Source organism: Thamnophis sirtalis, unplaced genomic scaffold (genome assembly GCF_051295495.1).
Source record: "Thamnophis sirtalis isolate CommonGarterSnake01/CBP01778 unplaced genomic scaffold, rThaSir2_p1.2 scaffold_1, whole genome shotgun sequence".
Classification (NCBI taxonomy): Eukaryota; Metazoa; Chordata; class Lepidosauria; order Squamata; family Natricidae; genus Thamnophis; species Thamnophis sirtalis.
The window spans coordinates 95,156,841-95,169,115 of NW_028261381.1; the positions used below are offsets into that span (position 1 = coordinate 95,156,841).

At 37.9% G+C, this 12,275-nt stretch overlaps 1 protein-coding gene across 2 annotated transcripts in view; it reads left to right on the forward strand.

Moving 5' to 3' along the window:
• NADSYN1 (NAD synthetase 1) overlaps positions 1–12,275 on the forward strand; it is a 39,142-nt gene that overhangs the window by 417 nt on the left and 26,450 nt on the right. For both annotated transcript variants that reach the window (XM_087719124.1, XM_087719127.1), the window contains exons 2-11: positions 1,233–1,293; positions 3,029–3,145; positions 3,974–4,027; positions 5,470–5,559; positions 7,529–7,580; positions 9,222–9,310; positions 9,876–9,993; positions 10,491–10,622; positions 10,888–10,962; positions 11,135–11,259. In XM_087719124.1, the coding sequence (XP_087575250.1) occupies positions 1,233–1,293; positions 3,029–3,145; positions 3,974–4,027; positions 5,470–5,559; positions 7,529–7,580; positions 9,222–9,310; positions 9,876–9,993; positions 10,491–10,622; positions 10,888–10,962; positions 11,135–11,259 (913 nt within the window). The remainder of the gene's footprint in view (positions 1–1,232; positions 1,294–3,028; positions 3,146–3,973; positions 4,028–5,469; positions 5,560–7,528; positions 7,581–9,221; positions 9,311–9,875; positions 9,994–10,490; positions 10,623–10,887; positions 10,963–11,134; positions 11,260–12,275) is intronic.

Here is a 12,275-nt window from a genome sequence, read left to right on the forward strand (position 1 = left end):
TTGGGCTGAGAGTAATTTCACTCACAAGGCAGGATTCCAACTCAGACTTTTAGGTTTTTGGCTTTAATTACAACATCATCAGAGCGAGAACCAGTTTGGTATTGTAGTTAATTACTACTTGGGTGGTGTTTTGTTTTTTTTAGTCCTAGCTTTTTATAGTTCTGCAAGGATAATTATTGCTGACTCGTCCTAATTTATATGCACAGTCTTATTTTATAGAGCTTTATAGCTTGCCTGTATTCTACCAGCTTTTTATCTGAAGAAAAGGCATCCCTTTATTTTATTCAAAGAATGAGAACCCTGTGAGGTTGGTTGGGCTGAGAAAAATTGACTAGCCCAATTGCAGTCATTGGGTTTTTAAAATCCAGGTTTTCTCTATGCTAATCAAGTACTTCAGGCCTTATAGTTCACTAATTTGGATATAAAAACAGATGAAAATGGTTTATTATTACTACTTTTATATTATTGTTGCAGTTTTGAATGGGGCTGCGTAGAACTTTTTCCCCAATGTGGTAATTTGCTATATAGAGAAGAAGAGGTGTTCAGGATTTTTTTAAAAAGCAAAACTAAATTGTTTACTTCCTCAAAATTCTCATTGCTTCACAGTTTCAGTTTATCTTGTATACCTTGTATAAGGTATAACTTTGGTTTATTACCCATAACATTTTCTTGTCATGTATGTATTATATATTGTGTAGCATTGCATTATAATTATCTTTTCATTTTATTTATTTGTATCCTGCCTTTATTTTTACAAATAATGAAAGGTAGCACATCTTCCTCCTATTTCTCCCACAACAATCAGCCTGTGCGGTGAGTTGGGCTGAGAGAGAGTTATATTCAGGGTAATAAGTGGATGCAGTTTGTTGAAATATATTTTGCCTTCAGGAATATGAGTTATAAAAATGTATATGATTTTTATTATCCTAGCTCTGCTAGCAATAGCATGTGGAAAACAGCTTTGTTATACTATATTTAAAGTACAAGAAATCTTAACTTACCTGTTCTCTGAGCTAAGAACTTGCTTTTAGAAAGTATGAGAAATAGGAACTTGGTTTTAAAAGGTTCCTGAAAATCTCAATTGTCTTGTGTCCTCAGTCTCATACTCGAATATTCTTTTCTTGCTTTGCAAAATCAAAGGATACACATAACACTACCTACATTTCAAAGCATAGGAAGCTTTCTCTGACAACATATTGCAGATGAATAAAAATGATAATTTAATCTCCTAGGTATTGAAATTGCTAAAGAAAAAGGAGCAAGATATCGACTTGGCCCAGAACTTGAAATTTGGTTAGTAATTCACAACTTGTTTGTATAAACCAGTAATCCTCAACTTTTTAGGGAAGCTGAGTACATTTCGGATTGTGATGACCTGAGGCATGGCACGAAGGCAACACAGCCAGAGAACCTGTATGAATCTCTTTATTGGCTCCAATTTTGCTCCCAACATCCCGTTTACTCCCGTTTACGGATTTATTAGCTATTTCCCAACATTTTGGGGTGGGGGGAGTGCAAAAGATTTATTAGCTATTCCCGAACATTTTGGGGTGGGGGAAAACAAATTAGCTATTCCCCAACATTTTGGGGTGGGGGGAATGCAAAGGATTTATTAGATTTTCTAGCTCGGACCCAAGGCAATTGGAAATTCGACACAAAACACTCCCTCTCTCTATCTTTCTCCCTTCCCTTCATCCGATTGGATGGCGGCTAACTGTCTCTTGAGCCCAAAAGGCGGGGGTGAAGAGTATCTCTCCCTAAGGCCCATGAGGAAGGGCCAGGGATGGAAGAGACTGAGTCCTATTACCCAGGACCCTAACAGCGGCATCAAAATGGTAGAGATGGATGACTGGGGGAGAAATAGGGGCAGTGAAGGGTAGGAGGAGAACAGTCCCATTCCGATTTTTATAACCTAATAACAGATAGTGCCAATTTAAAGATGCAAAATCAGCAACTATTAAATCATAGTTTGCTGTTTTAAAATTATAATTTGAAGAACAGTCATTAAGACGCAGTTCAGGAGGATGCAGATTGATACGAAAGTCAATTGTATTATGATCGCTGTTAGAAAAGGGTTCTTTAACGTGTAAGCCATAAATTAAATTTAAGATCTGTATCTAGACAATTGTTGAGCCTGGTGTTGTCAATGACTAACTGCTCCAGCCCCAAGGTTGTAACAGCATTGTAAAAAGTTACATGTATTGGTTCATTTGTTGATTCGTTTAAGGCATAATTAATTAATGGCAGAAGAACAAAAGGATGTGGGCAAGGAGCCCCCCCAGGTTAAAAGTTCAATTAACTTTTTCATTACAGATTACAATCGTGCTCTGTAACATAACAAGAAGTGAACTGTAGTATTTAGAATCAGATCACAAACATTGGACTCTGGAAAAGCAAGCTCGGGAGTAACATTAATCTTTTTCAATCCTAGGGAATTTTTTGCAAAAAATGGCAATGACGACCACTTCTGCAATTGGTCAGACCAAAAAATGTGATAATCACTTGCCATAAAAAAAGGGTCTCAAAAAAATGCATTCAACCAGGTCTCGCAAACAAAAATGAAGTCAAAAAGGAACATTTTCAAGAGCAGAAGGAAGTCAGACATTTTGTTTGTGAGACTTCTTGCATTAGATAGTTTACACATTAAACCAGTAGAAATGGACCTTAAGGAAATGGAGGGCACACATACCTAACATTGGTGATTTTATTCAAATTGTTAGTGTATTTTCTTTCAAACGGTCCAGAGAGCTTTATTTATTAGGTAGTTTTAAAAATTTAGTAAATAAAAATAAAATAGAAATAGTAATCCAACAACATATTTGGTTACCCATTCCTAGTTTCTCTGACACATAAACACATTTAAATGTGTAGACATATATAAATTAATTCTGCATTATTATTATGTGCATAAGTTGAATAAAAGTGTTTCTATTGATATTGAATTTAGAATTTGGAAAAATCATATTATGCAAATAACCTGGGATGTTTTGTTGTAATTTAATTCATCTCTCTTTATTTTATTTTTTAGTGGTTATGGCTGTTCAGATCATTATTATGAATCTGACATACTGTTACATTCATTTCAAGTTTTGGCCAAGCTTTTGGAATCTCCTGGTATTCAGGACATAATATGCGATATTGGGATGTAAGTGTGTTATTACTTGACTGCATAGGGAGGCTTTTAGTAAAAAAGACATAGCAATGTTAGCTTCAGATTAAGTTAGCTGGTTAAAAGATTGTTTTCTTTAAAGATGAACATTTTAAGTGTTATCTTTCTTCAAGTTTATGTTTAAGGGTATAAAAAAATAGTCATGGAAGAAGGCTATGGGAAACCACTTTCTTATTGTAGCCTAAATCTTACTGTCTATATAGTCATCCCAGTTCATTTCAGTTTGAAAGAATTTTTACTTTAAAATATGAAAAAGGTAGTAGAATTCAAGCTTTAGGTAAGATTTGGTAAGTTCCAACATCACAAAATCAGGAGGAGAGTCATGTGTTGACATTATTTTGTGTTTTCTGGGTTAAGGTGGATTAAGTGATGTGAAGATTGATATTCTCAGTATTCTGATCATTGCAGTAAAACATAAAGAAATATTTTAGAACAGAAACCAATTAGTATTCTCAGTGTGTTGGAGGTTCAAGAAAGTATAAGATTTACAGTACACCACTTGATGAAAAGATTTATCTTCAGTGGTAAACATGTGAGGACTTTTAGAATAACAAACAAAGTAGTTTAAAAGATTAACATTTGATTCGTCCTTATATACAATAAATGACAGTGATGCAAACATATTTTTGAATAATCTTTTGATCATCTTAATATGAGATTGCAATTGATATGCAAGAAATATTTTTCATTTCTGTTTATGTGTTAAGAAACAGAAATTTGAATGCAATCCAAAATCAGTTTACATTCTTGAAAAGAAAGGATCCAAGTAAGGAAATGTATAACTTAATATCTTTATTTCTATAGGCCTATTATGCACCGAAATGTTCGTTACAACTGTAGAGTAATTTTTCTAAACAAGTAAGTAATTAGAAACACTATTTTGTAAGCTGCCTACATGGGCAGCTGTGAAAATCAATCAATCAATCAATCAATCAATCAAGTAAACAAATGCTGTCTGCCATCTTGTCCTGCGATCCCAGATAGTCAAGCTCTGCCTGGAACTGATAATCTGAAGCCTGAGAAAAATTGGGATTGAAATAATGAAGATTTGAATGCACATGCTGAGGTTTTTCCATGTTAAGAGAGGAAGCGAAAGTTGAAATGTGGGAAAGAAAGCTATTGTTGGAGTTTTTGAGAGATGGAGAAGAAGATAGATGGAAAAGCAAGATAAATTTAGGCAGCATCAAAAGCTGGAGTAAATAATTTCAGCCTATTAGAGACTTGCATGAGGCTTTGCGTGTTCAATGGAACAAGCTGCTTTTAAATAAGTTAAAAGACGAGGCAAACTCCAGAGAAGGCATGCTATCAACCCGCATAACTATATGCAGTAGTCCTCCATGGGACAGCTCCTGATGAAGTAAATGGTTCTGTAGGTACACTATATTGCCAAAAGTATTCGCTCACCCATCCACATAATCAGAAGCAGTTGTGAGCGAATACTTTTGGCAATATAGTGTATCTGGGCCTTTAAAAGTGACAACCAACTTTAGGAATTCCTGGAAGCAATTAGCAGACCAGAGAGGGAGGGAGAGAGAAAATGGTTCTGTATCCGTATTCTTAAACTACAGTATGTTGTCCAGAACTGAATGTAACCAGAAATATGGCATGGCTAGAATCATGGCTTCTTGTTATAATTCTATTCACATAGCCTAGAACTGTGATGACGAACCTAGGCCACAGGTGACATGCAGAACCCTCTCTGTGGCCACATGAGCCGTCGCCCCAGCTGAGCTCTACCACGCACGCATGTGCACCTCCCACCGGCCAGCTGATTTTCGGTTCTCTGCCGCCCATGCCTGGGAGTGGGGCACATGCGCCTGTGGGGTGAGACGGGGGTCACGTGCATGCACGGGTGTGGGGGTTGCATGCTCATGCGCAGGGGGCAGGGATGAAACGGGGGTGCAGCATGCCTCCCCTGCATCCCATTTTTGGTCCAGGAGGCTACAGAGAGGCCTCCTTGGCCCAAAATGGGGCACAGGGTGTGTGTGTGTGTGTGTGTGCATGCGGGGGGGAGGGAGCACTGGGGTCATGTGTGCATGCACGGGCACCAGGGGGAGTATGGGGTCATGCGTGCATGCGCAGTGGGATGGGGCACGGGTGGGGGGTGTCGCACACAGTTTGCATTAGTTTTGGCAGGCGACAACAAAAAGTTTAGCCATCACTGGCCTAGAATTTGTATGTTTGACTCTCAGTGGATTTGGTATTTTTCAAATATGGTAAGTTATGATTTAAAACAAGTCTCTTTTTTTCCTGGTTCCATAGTAGATGCTTGTAACGGTTTTCTTTTTATTTTGATGAAGAAAAATTCTTTTGATACGGCCGAAGATAGCATTGGCAAATTCAGGAAACTATCGAGAAATGAGGTGGTTCACTCCTTGGAATAGATTACGGTAACTTCTCTTCCTTATTTGTGCTTTTGCCCAAGTGAATCTGAACATTTGGGTTGCCTTTGATGTTTGCCACTGTAAGTCTGCAAGATCCTTCGGGAGACATATTTTAGAAAATATTTAGATATTAGGATCCATGTATTCTGTTTCATTGCTGATATACTTGCTAAATGATGGTAGACCTATAATAATATAATGGCTTTGCAAGACACTGTAGATTCTAATTGTCTTAACTTGCATAGAATAATGTAAGCAAACACATTATTCTATACAAACAATGATCATTATATAAAACTGAGAACTGGTTGTGCTTGTGGCATTATAGGAACTTTTCTTCAGCCTTTTTCCAACAACATCTTTGGAGTACACCAGTATGTGTTCATCCATCTCACTCATTTTTGATGGATTTTATTGGTTAGCTGCCCATGGTTTCCTCATAGTAACTGATCCCTTCCTTCAGAGCAACCTTCTTGACTGGTAATAGAGTCGTTCCACTCACACCACACTTTTTGCATAGAGCTTATTTCCCATGTGTGGAAATAAGCTCTATGCACTGTCAGCTGCACTGTAGGATGGTAATGTTGTCCACAAATGGCCTACAGTGAGCTGTGAATGATCTATGGGCAGCACTTAGCATCCACTGAGAAGAAAAGATACATTTTGCAGATGATGTAGTACTAAACCTCAAAAGACATGTTCTACATCCAATGTTCCCCCTAATTTTTTTTCAGTGTGTGGAGAAAAGTATAGTGTTTGAGCGGCACATTTTCATCCTGAGCACCTGAATTTTGTTTAGCCATAATTGCCATTAGAGCAGATGTTGGGGAGGGGGGGAAGAGGAAAAGGGTCCCCTCCCTCTCCCTCAGACCCCCAGGAAGGAAAGAAGGAAGGGAAGGGTGGGGGGGGGGAAAGGAAATGAGAAAGAAGAAAAGGAAAGGGTGAAGAAGGAAGGGAAAGGGAAAGGAAGAGAAAAGAAAAAAAGGAAAAGGAAATAAGGAAAGGAAAAGAGAAAGGAAAGGAAAAAGGAAAAGAAATGGAAAAGAAGGAAAGGAAAAAGGAAAGGAAATGGGAAAGAAGAAAGGAAAGGAAGCAGGGAGGGAACGGGAAGGGGAGGGAAAAGATGAAGGGAAAAGGAAATAAGGAAAGGAAAAGAGAAAGGATAGGAAAGGAAAAGGAAAAAAAAAGGAAAATAGAAGAAGGACAGAAAGGGAAAGGAAAGAGTGGAATAGATTGATACTGCTCAAAAATCAAGTCGCAAGATCCTGTGGACCCCTTTGGCTCAGGAAGTCCAACTCCAATCTGCTTCCATCTCTCCACAAAGTGAAGGGATCGCAGAAAGGCTGCTGAGCCCAGAATAGACTTTCAGATGACACAATGCCTGAGAAACACGGGATATGCAGAGAAATGCAGGCTACAACCAGCGAATCACATTTTCCCAGGAACCAACGAATCCCCAGAGGATCAATGGGAATTCTCCCTTCTGCAGCATCATCGGTCTCCGGGCAAAGTCTTCCTTGACTTTACCCGCTGGAGGAGAGAGTTCGGTGCAGAGAGGGGGGGGGGATATTTTAAGTCATATTTTAAGACATTAAAAACATTGTGTGGCAGTTGGAAACTGCTGCACGGCGTTTTCTTGTTATGTCCGTGGCCACGCAGCTTAGAGGGAACATTGTCTACATCCCCCAAATTCCATCTGTCATTTTGGGGATGCATAGTGCAACAGAAATAAGGCCCAAACTGCAGAGATGGAAAAACCTTTATGATCTTACAGGATTTAATCAAGATATCCAAATCAAGGCAACAATACTGCAGGTAAAAGAGTCACCTGTGCAAAAACTGACCAGTACAGTACTTAAGACTTACAAGGAAGCTGCATGTGGCACAGATACAATGAAGGTTCTTCTCTCTTTTTCTCTCTCTCTCCCTCCCTCCTTCCCTCTCCCTCTCTTTGATTTTGTTTTTCCTTTGCTAGGCATGTAGAAGAATATTTTCTTCCAAGAATGATCCAAGAGATTACAGCTCAGGTAATATTCTTTTCTTCTGGATTCAAGAACATTGTAGTTTTCTGAAAGACCAGGTAAATGGCTGAAATGAAATTCAAGTCTTTACTCTCTGGGAATTCTTGGAGTTGTAGGCTAAGTACTTGGGGAGACACCAAGTTAGATGATGATTTTCTTAGCCTCTTGCAATTGTATAACCAATAACTTTTAATCTTGCTTCATTTCTCTTAACTTTTGAGATACGATTAAATCAAAAATAGTTAATTAACCTAGTTACTTGCTGATACCTGTGAAATAGAGAGCATCTCACTTAAAGCAAAAGGTAAATAAAATAAACTTTGGGCTGCTTATTTTTATCCCTAAATTCTCCTAAAAGTGATAGTGATCTTTTATCAGCAAGATAGAAAAAATTGTAGACTGCATGTGCCTGTTTTGAAAAATCTAAAGGCTTTATCTATAAAGTCAGTTCACCTTATATTTATTAATACTTAAGAAAGTAAGCTTTAGATGTTTAACTTTGCTTAATAGCATAAAGAAGTAGTGTATTATTCATAATTTCAAAATATTTTGTACCTGAAGCTTCAGGCTCCTGAAGTCCTAATGAAACTGGAATTTCTTGATTTTTTTTCTTTTGAAGTTTTACTTCTCCAAAAAGCTGCTTCAATTCATAGACATATACCTTGTAGATAATATCTTTTTAATTCAGCTAAACTCTGGTTTCATAAAACAGGATAATAAGGGCAGTCAACCTGTTGCTTACAAAATGAATGCAGTCCCAGAATATCTTTTTTTGCATCCCTTAAAACTCATGCTGCTGAAATTCAACAATGAATAGAGCAGATTCTTGGTGCATACATATGCTGGGCTATGGACCGTAATAAAATTTGGATTGGATTGGATTAGATGCATACAAAATAGAAAATTTTAACATATGAAAATAATAGTAGGACAAAAGTTATTCCTATTTAGGGCTGCCTTTGAAGGCTACTTGGAAATGTCACCTGGTATAACAAGTAACAGCTAACTTGCTAGCAGATGAGAGCCACTTTAGGAGGATGAGCCTGCAGCCGTCCATTGGCTGTTGACATGTTTCCAAGTACTATTCAAAGTTCTAATTATACACCCTATGCAGCATGAACCCATCTTTTCCATGGGTTTGACTAGAATATACCCATTATAAGAATTAGCTTGGAGATAGATCCCTTGAGAGTCTGAGAAAAGTGTGGAAATGTGCTGTGTCAGTGGCAGCTCCTTTCCTTTAGAAAACCTTATTCCATGAAAGTCAAGTGACCTTCATACTTTTGAAGGGGTGAAGACCATATTTTTGATCAAGAATTGGAGCTGAAAGTATTCTTGTAGGTGTTTTTAAAAACCCGATTTGAATTATTTTTAGGTTTTATGATTTTAGAAGCTGCTCAGAATCTTGGCTAAAATACTTGCAACCAAGTATTTCATTTTTCCTTCCCCTTTGTCCAACATCATTTCAATTATTTCCCGAGTGTTTCCGACTGACAGGCTATTTTCCTTGCATTTAGATATTGAGTACACATCCATGTCTTAATCACACTTAGGACAAATATCTTCCTTTTTATTGATTCTATTTCTAGTTATGGATTCCTTTTATGTCATCTCTGATAGTATATCCCCATTTTTTCGTTATCTTAGGAAAGCGTTCCATTTGGTGATGCCGTACTAGCAACTTTGGATACTTGCATAGGGACTGAAATATGTGAAGAACTATGGATACCAACCAGGTAAAAGGGATAGGCTTTAGTCTTCTGTGTACTTTATTTAGAAGTGTTAACTGCACTAATTTCTGTACATAAATTTAAATCATGATTTAAATCACTCTTAAGGCTTAATTTAAATCAACTTGATTTAAATCATAATTTTTAAAGAGCAACTGTCATCTCGGTTCCGCAGCGGCTCTTCCTCTAAACCGCTATTGACTCACCGTCAGTCCCAATATTGCAGAATACGCAGCTTCATGCTACATGACTAAGCTCCATTTCATGCTGCATAAACTTAATTATTAATGTATCTTAAATAGAAAACTATCTTTAGATATATTTTTACTCCAAAAGCATTTTATTAAAATAAATTTGATAAAAATTAAAAAAATGATTTAAATGTTTAGAAATCCATATTTTTATTTTTAAAAATCATCGATTTTCATCCACCCTGCTGCTTGGTTACTTGCTTACAAATTCCATTAACTGCTCAGTTCTTTTAATCTTTTGTGGTGTATCATAATAGTAAAACGAATTTTTTGGATAGCATGGAGACAAGGTATTTATTTGCTTGCTATTTATTTTATAGCCCTCACATTGAAATGGGAATTGATGGTGTGGAAATCTTCACAAATTCCTCTGCAAGTCACCATGTATTAAGAAAAGCAGACACTCGAGTGGAGTTGGTAAATTCTGCAACAACAAAGGTAATGTTCCTGGCATATTTTTACATTGTATGTGATAATTTTTTAAATTATTTTTTGCCTCAAGGAAAGTGCTATCTGAGTCCTTGTTGCCACCTGAGGCTCTCATAGTGATGGAAATAAGACACTGTGGCATTTATCTGTTTCAGTACATCTCTTTATAACTTCTTACAGTTCTGTCACCAGAAATCATCTCTATGTGGAGAAATAACTGATTTCAGTTGCAGATTTGCACTGTACATATTAAAGGATTCCAAATCTTAAAAGAAGAGTCAAGATTGTTCTGACGTCATAAAATGCATTTTTGGCACGTACTGGCTTGCTTTCACATCAAAGTCAACACGACTATGGCCCTGGATAGTCATATTGCTTCAGCGATGGCCCAAATAGTGATGCTTAATGCTATCCTACATAAGATTGCCAAATGGTTCCTCTGCTATTTAAACGTACAGTAAAAGGTTGTTGTAATTAGCAACACATGCATTTACATCTTTTTCCAGAATGGAGGAATCTACGTCTTGGCAAACCAGAAAGGCTGTGATGGTGATCGCTTGTATTATGATGGATGTGCCATGATATCTATGAATGGTGCTACAGTTGCTCAAGGACGTCAGTTTTCACTGGATGACATAGTAAGGCTCTAGCAGGGGGTGCAATGCTTGATAATGTTGGTTAATATGCATACACAGTATTCAATGAATACTCCTATCTGAGGGTTGGTACATAACAGGAATTTATCAACATCAGCGGGATTAAATAAGCTCAAAGTGCTTCTGTGCCTCCAATATAAACTATATAACTAGTTAACTACAATTTTACTATAGACCTCTAGTGAAAAATGGTTTTGAAAATGTTTTACTTTGAAGGATATTAATTTCTCTTGTCACTTTTTTTTAGGAAGTCCTCGTTGCCACTTTGGATTTAGAAGACGTCAGAAGTTATAGAGCAGAAATATCCTCCCGAAACTTAGCAGTAAGAATTTCTTGCTTGAATTTCAATAAATGAATAAGTTTAACAATGTGTGTCAGGCATAACACACATTTACAAGCAATGGGCATGAAGGAGAATTGTCAGATACATTGCTTTTACTGAAAAACATATTGTCTATGAGGTGTGACTTTGTTTTTCTTTTCTAATTGGCCAGGCAAGTAAAGTGACTCCTTATCCTAGAATAAAAGTAAACTTTGCATTGTCAAATTCCGATGATATCTGCACGCCTACAAGTGAACCTATCCAGTGGAAGTATCATAGTCCTGAGGAAGAGATCAGGTAGGCAAAATAGTTTATGTATGACTTTGCCTGCACAAGGACATGTGGCTGGAAGCTATAGGGAGGGGCGACACACATAGCAGAGGGACAAGGCAGCATGTACTCAGAATTGATAGAGGATTCGGTAGAGGATAGAGGTGTAATTCCTATAGATTTTAGTCACTCCGCTTCATTCTCTTAATTTAACTCTGCTTTTCTGAGTGGAGCATGGTCATTCTCCACTCGGTATCATTGATGCAGATGTAGAGGGAGTCAACAATATTAAGTATCTGGGAGTGCAGATAACTAACAATCTGAACTGGTGGCCCACTGTTAGCCGTGACCCACTAGCAAGGGGACCGTGAGGGGTTCACAGCTGGGCCGTGGAAACAGCTGGCAAGCATGCACACATACACATGCATCCTCACTTGGGCAAGCAACGAGAAAATGCATGCACACACAAGCTCCATTTGTGTGCGCTTGTCAGCCACTTGTGTGAACCATCCCCTCCCTCGCTGGTCTGCAAAGCCGGAATCACTGGGGAATTCTGCCCTATGGTGTCATATGCATCTGGAAATTATCTTTTCTTGAAGGAAGGGATTTTCATTTAGGGTAAGAACCTTCAGCTGCAGTGAAGGCACAAGATCTTGGAATAAAAGAGCCGAGGTGGCGCAGTGGTTAGGTTGCAGTACTGTAGGCCACTTCAGCTGACTGTTATCTGCAGTTCAGCGGTTCTAATCTCACCGGCTCAAGGTTGACTTAGCCTTCCATCCTTCCGAGGTGGGTGAAATGAGGACCCAGACTGTGGGGGCGATATGCTGACTCTATAAACCGCTTAGAGAGGGCTGAAAGCCCTATGAAGCGGCATATAAGTCTAACTGCTATTGCTATTGCTATAAAACCTTGGCTCTTTGGAATTTATTCTGACTAACCCTACATGATTGTGCTATATATAATGGATAATTGTGCACAACATAAATAAAGGAGCATTGCTTTACTCTAAAAACATTAATGATGCTAATTAGTGATCCCAGGAA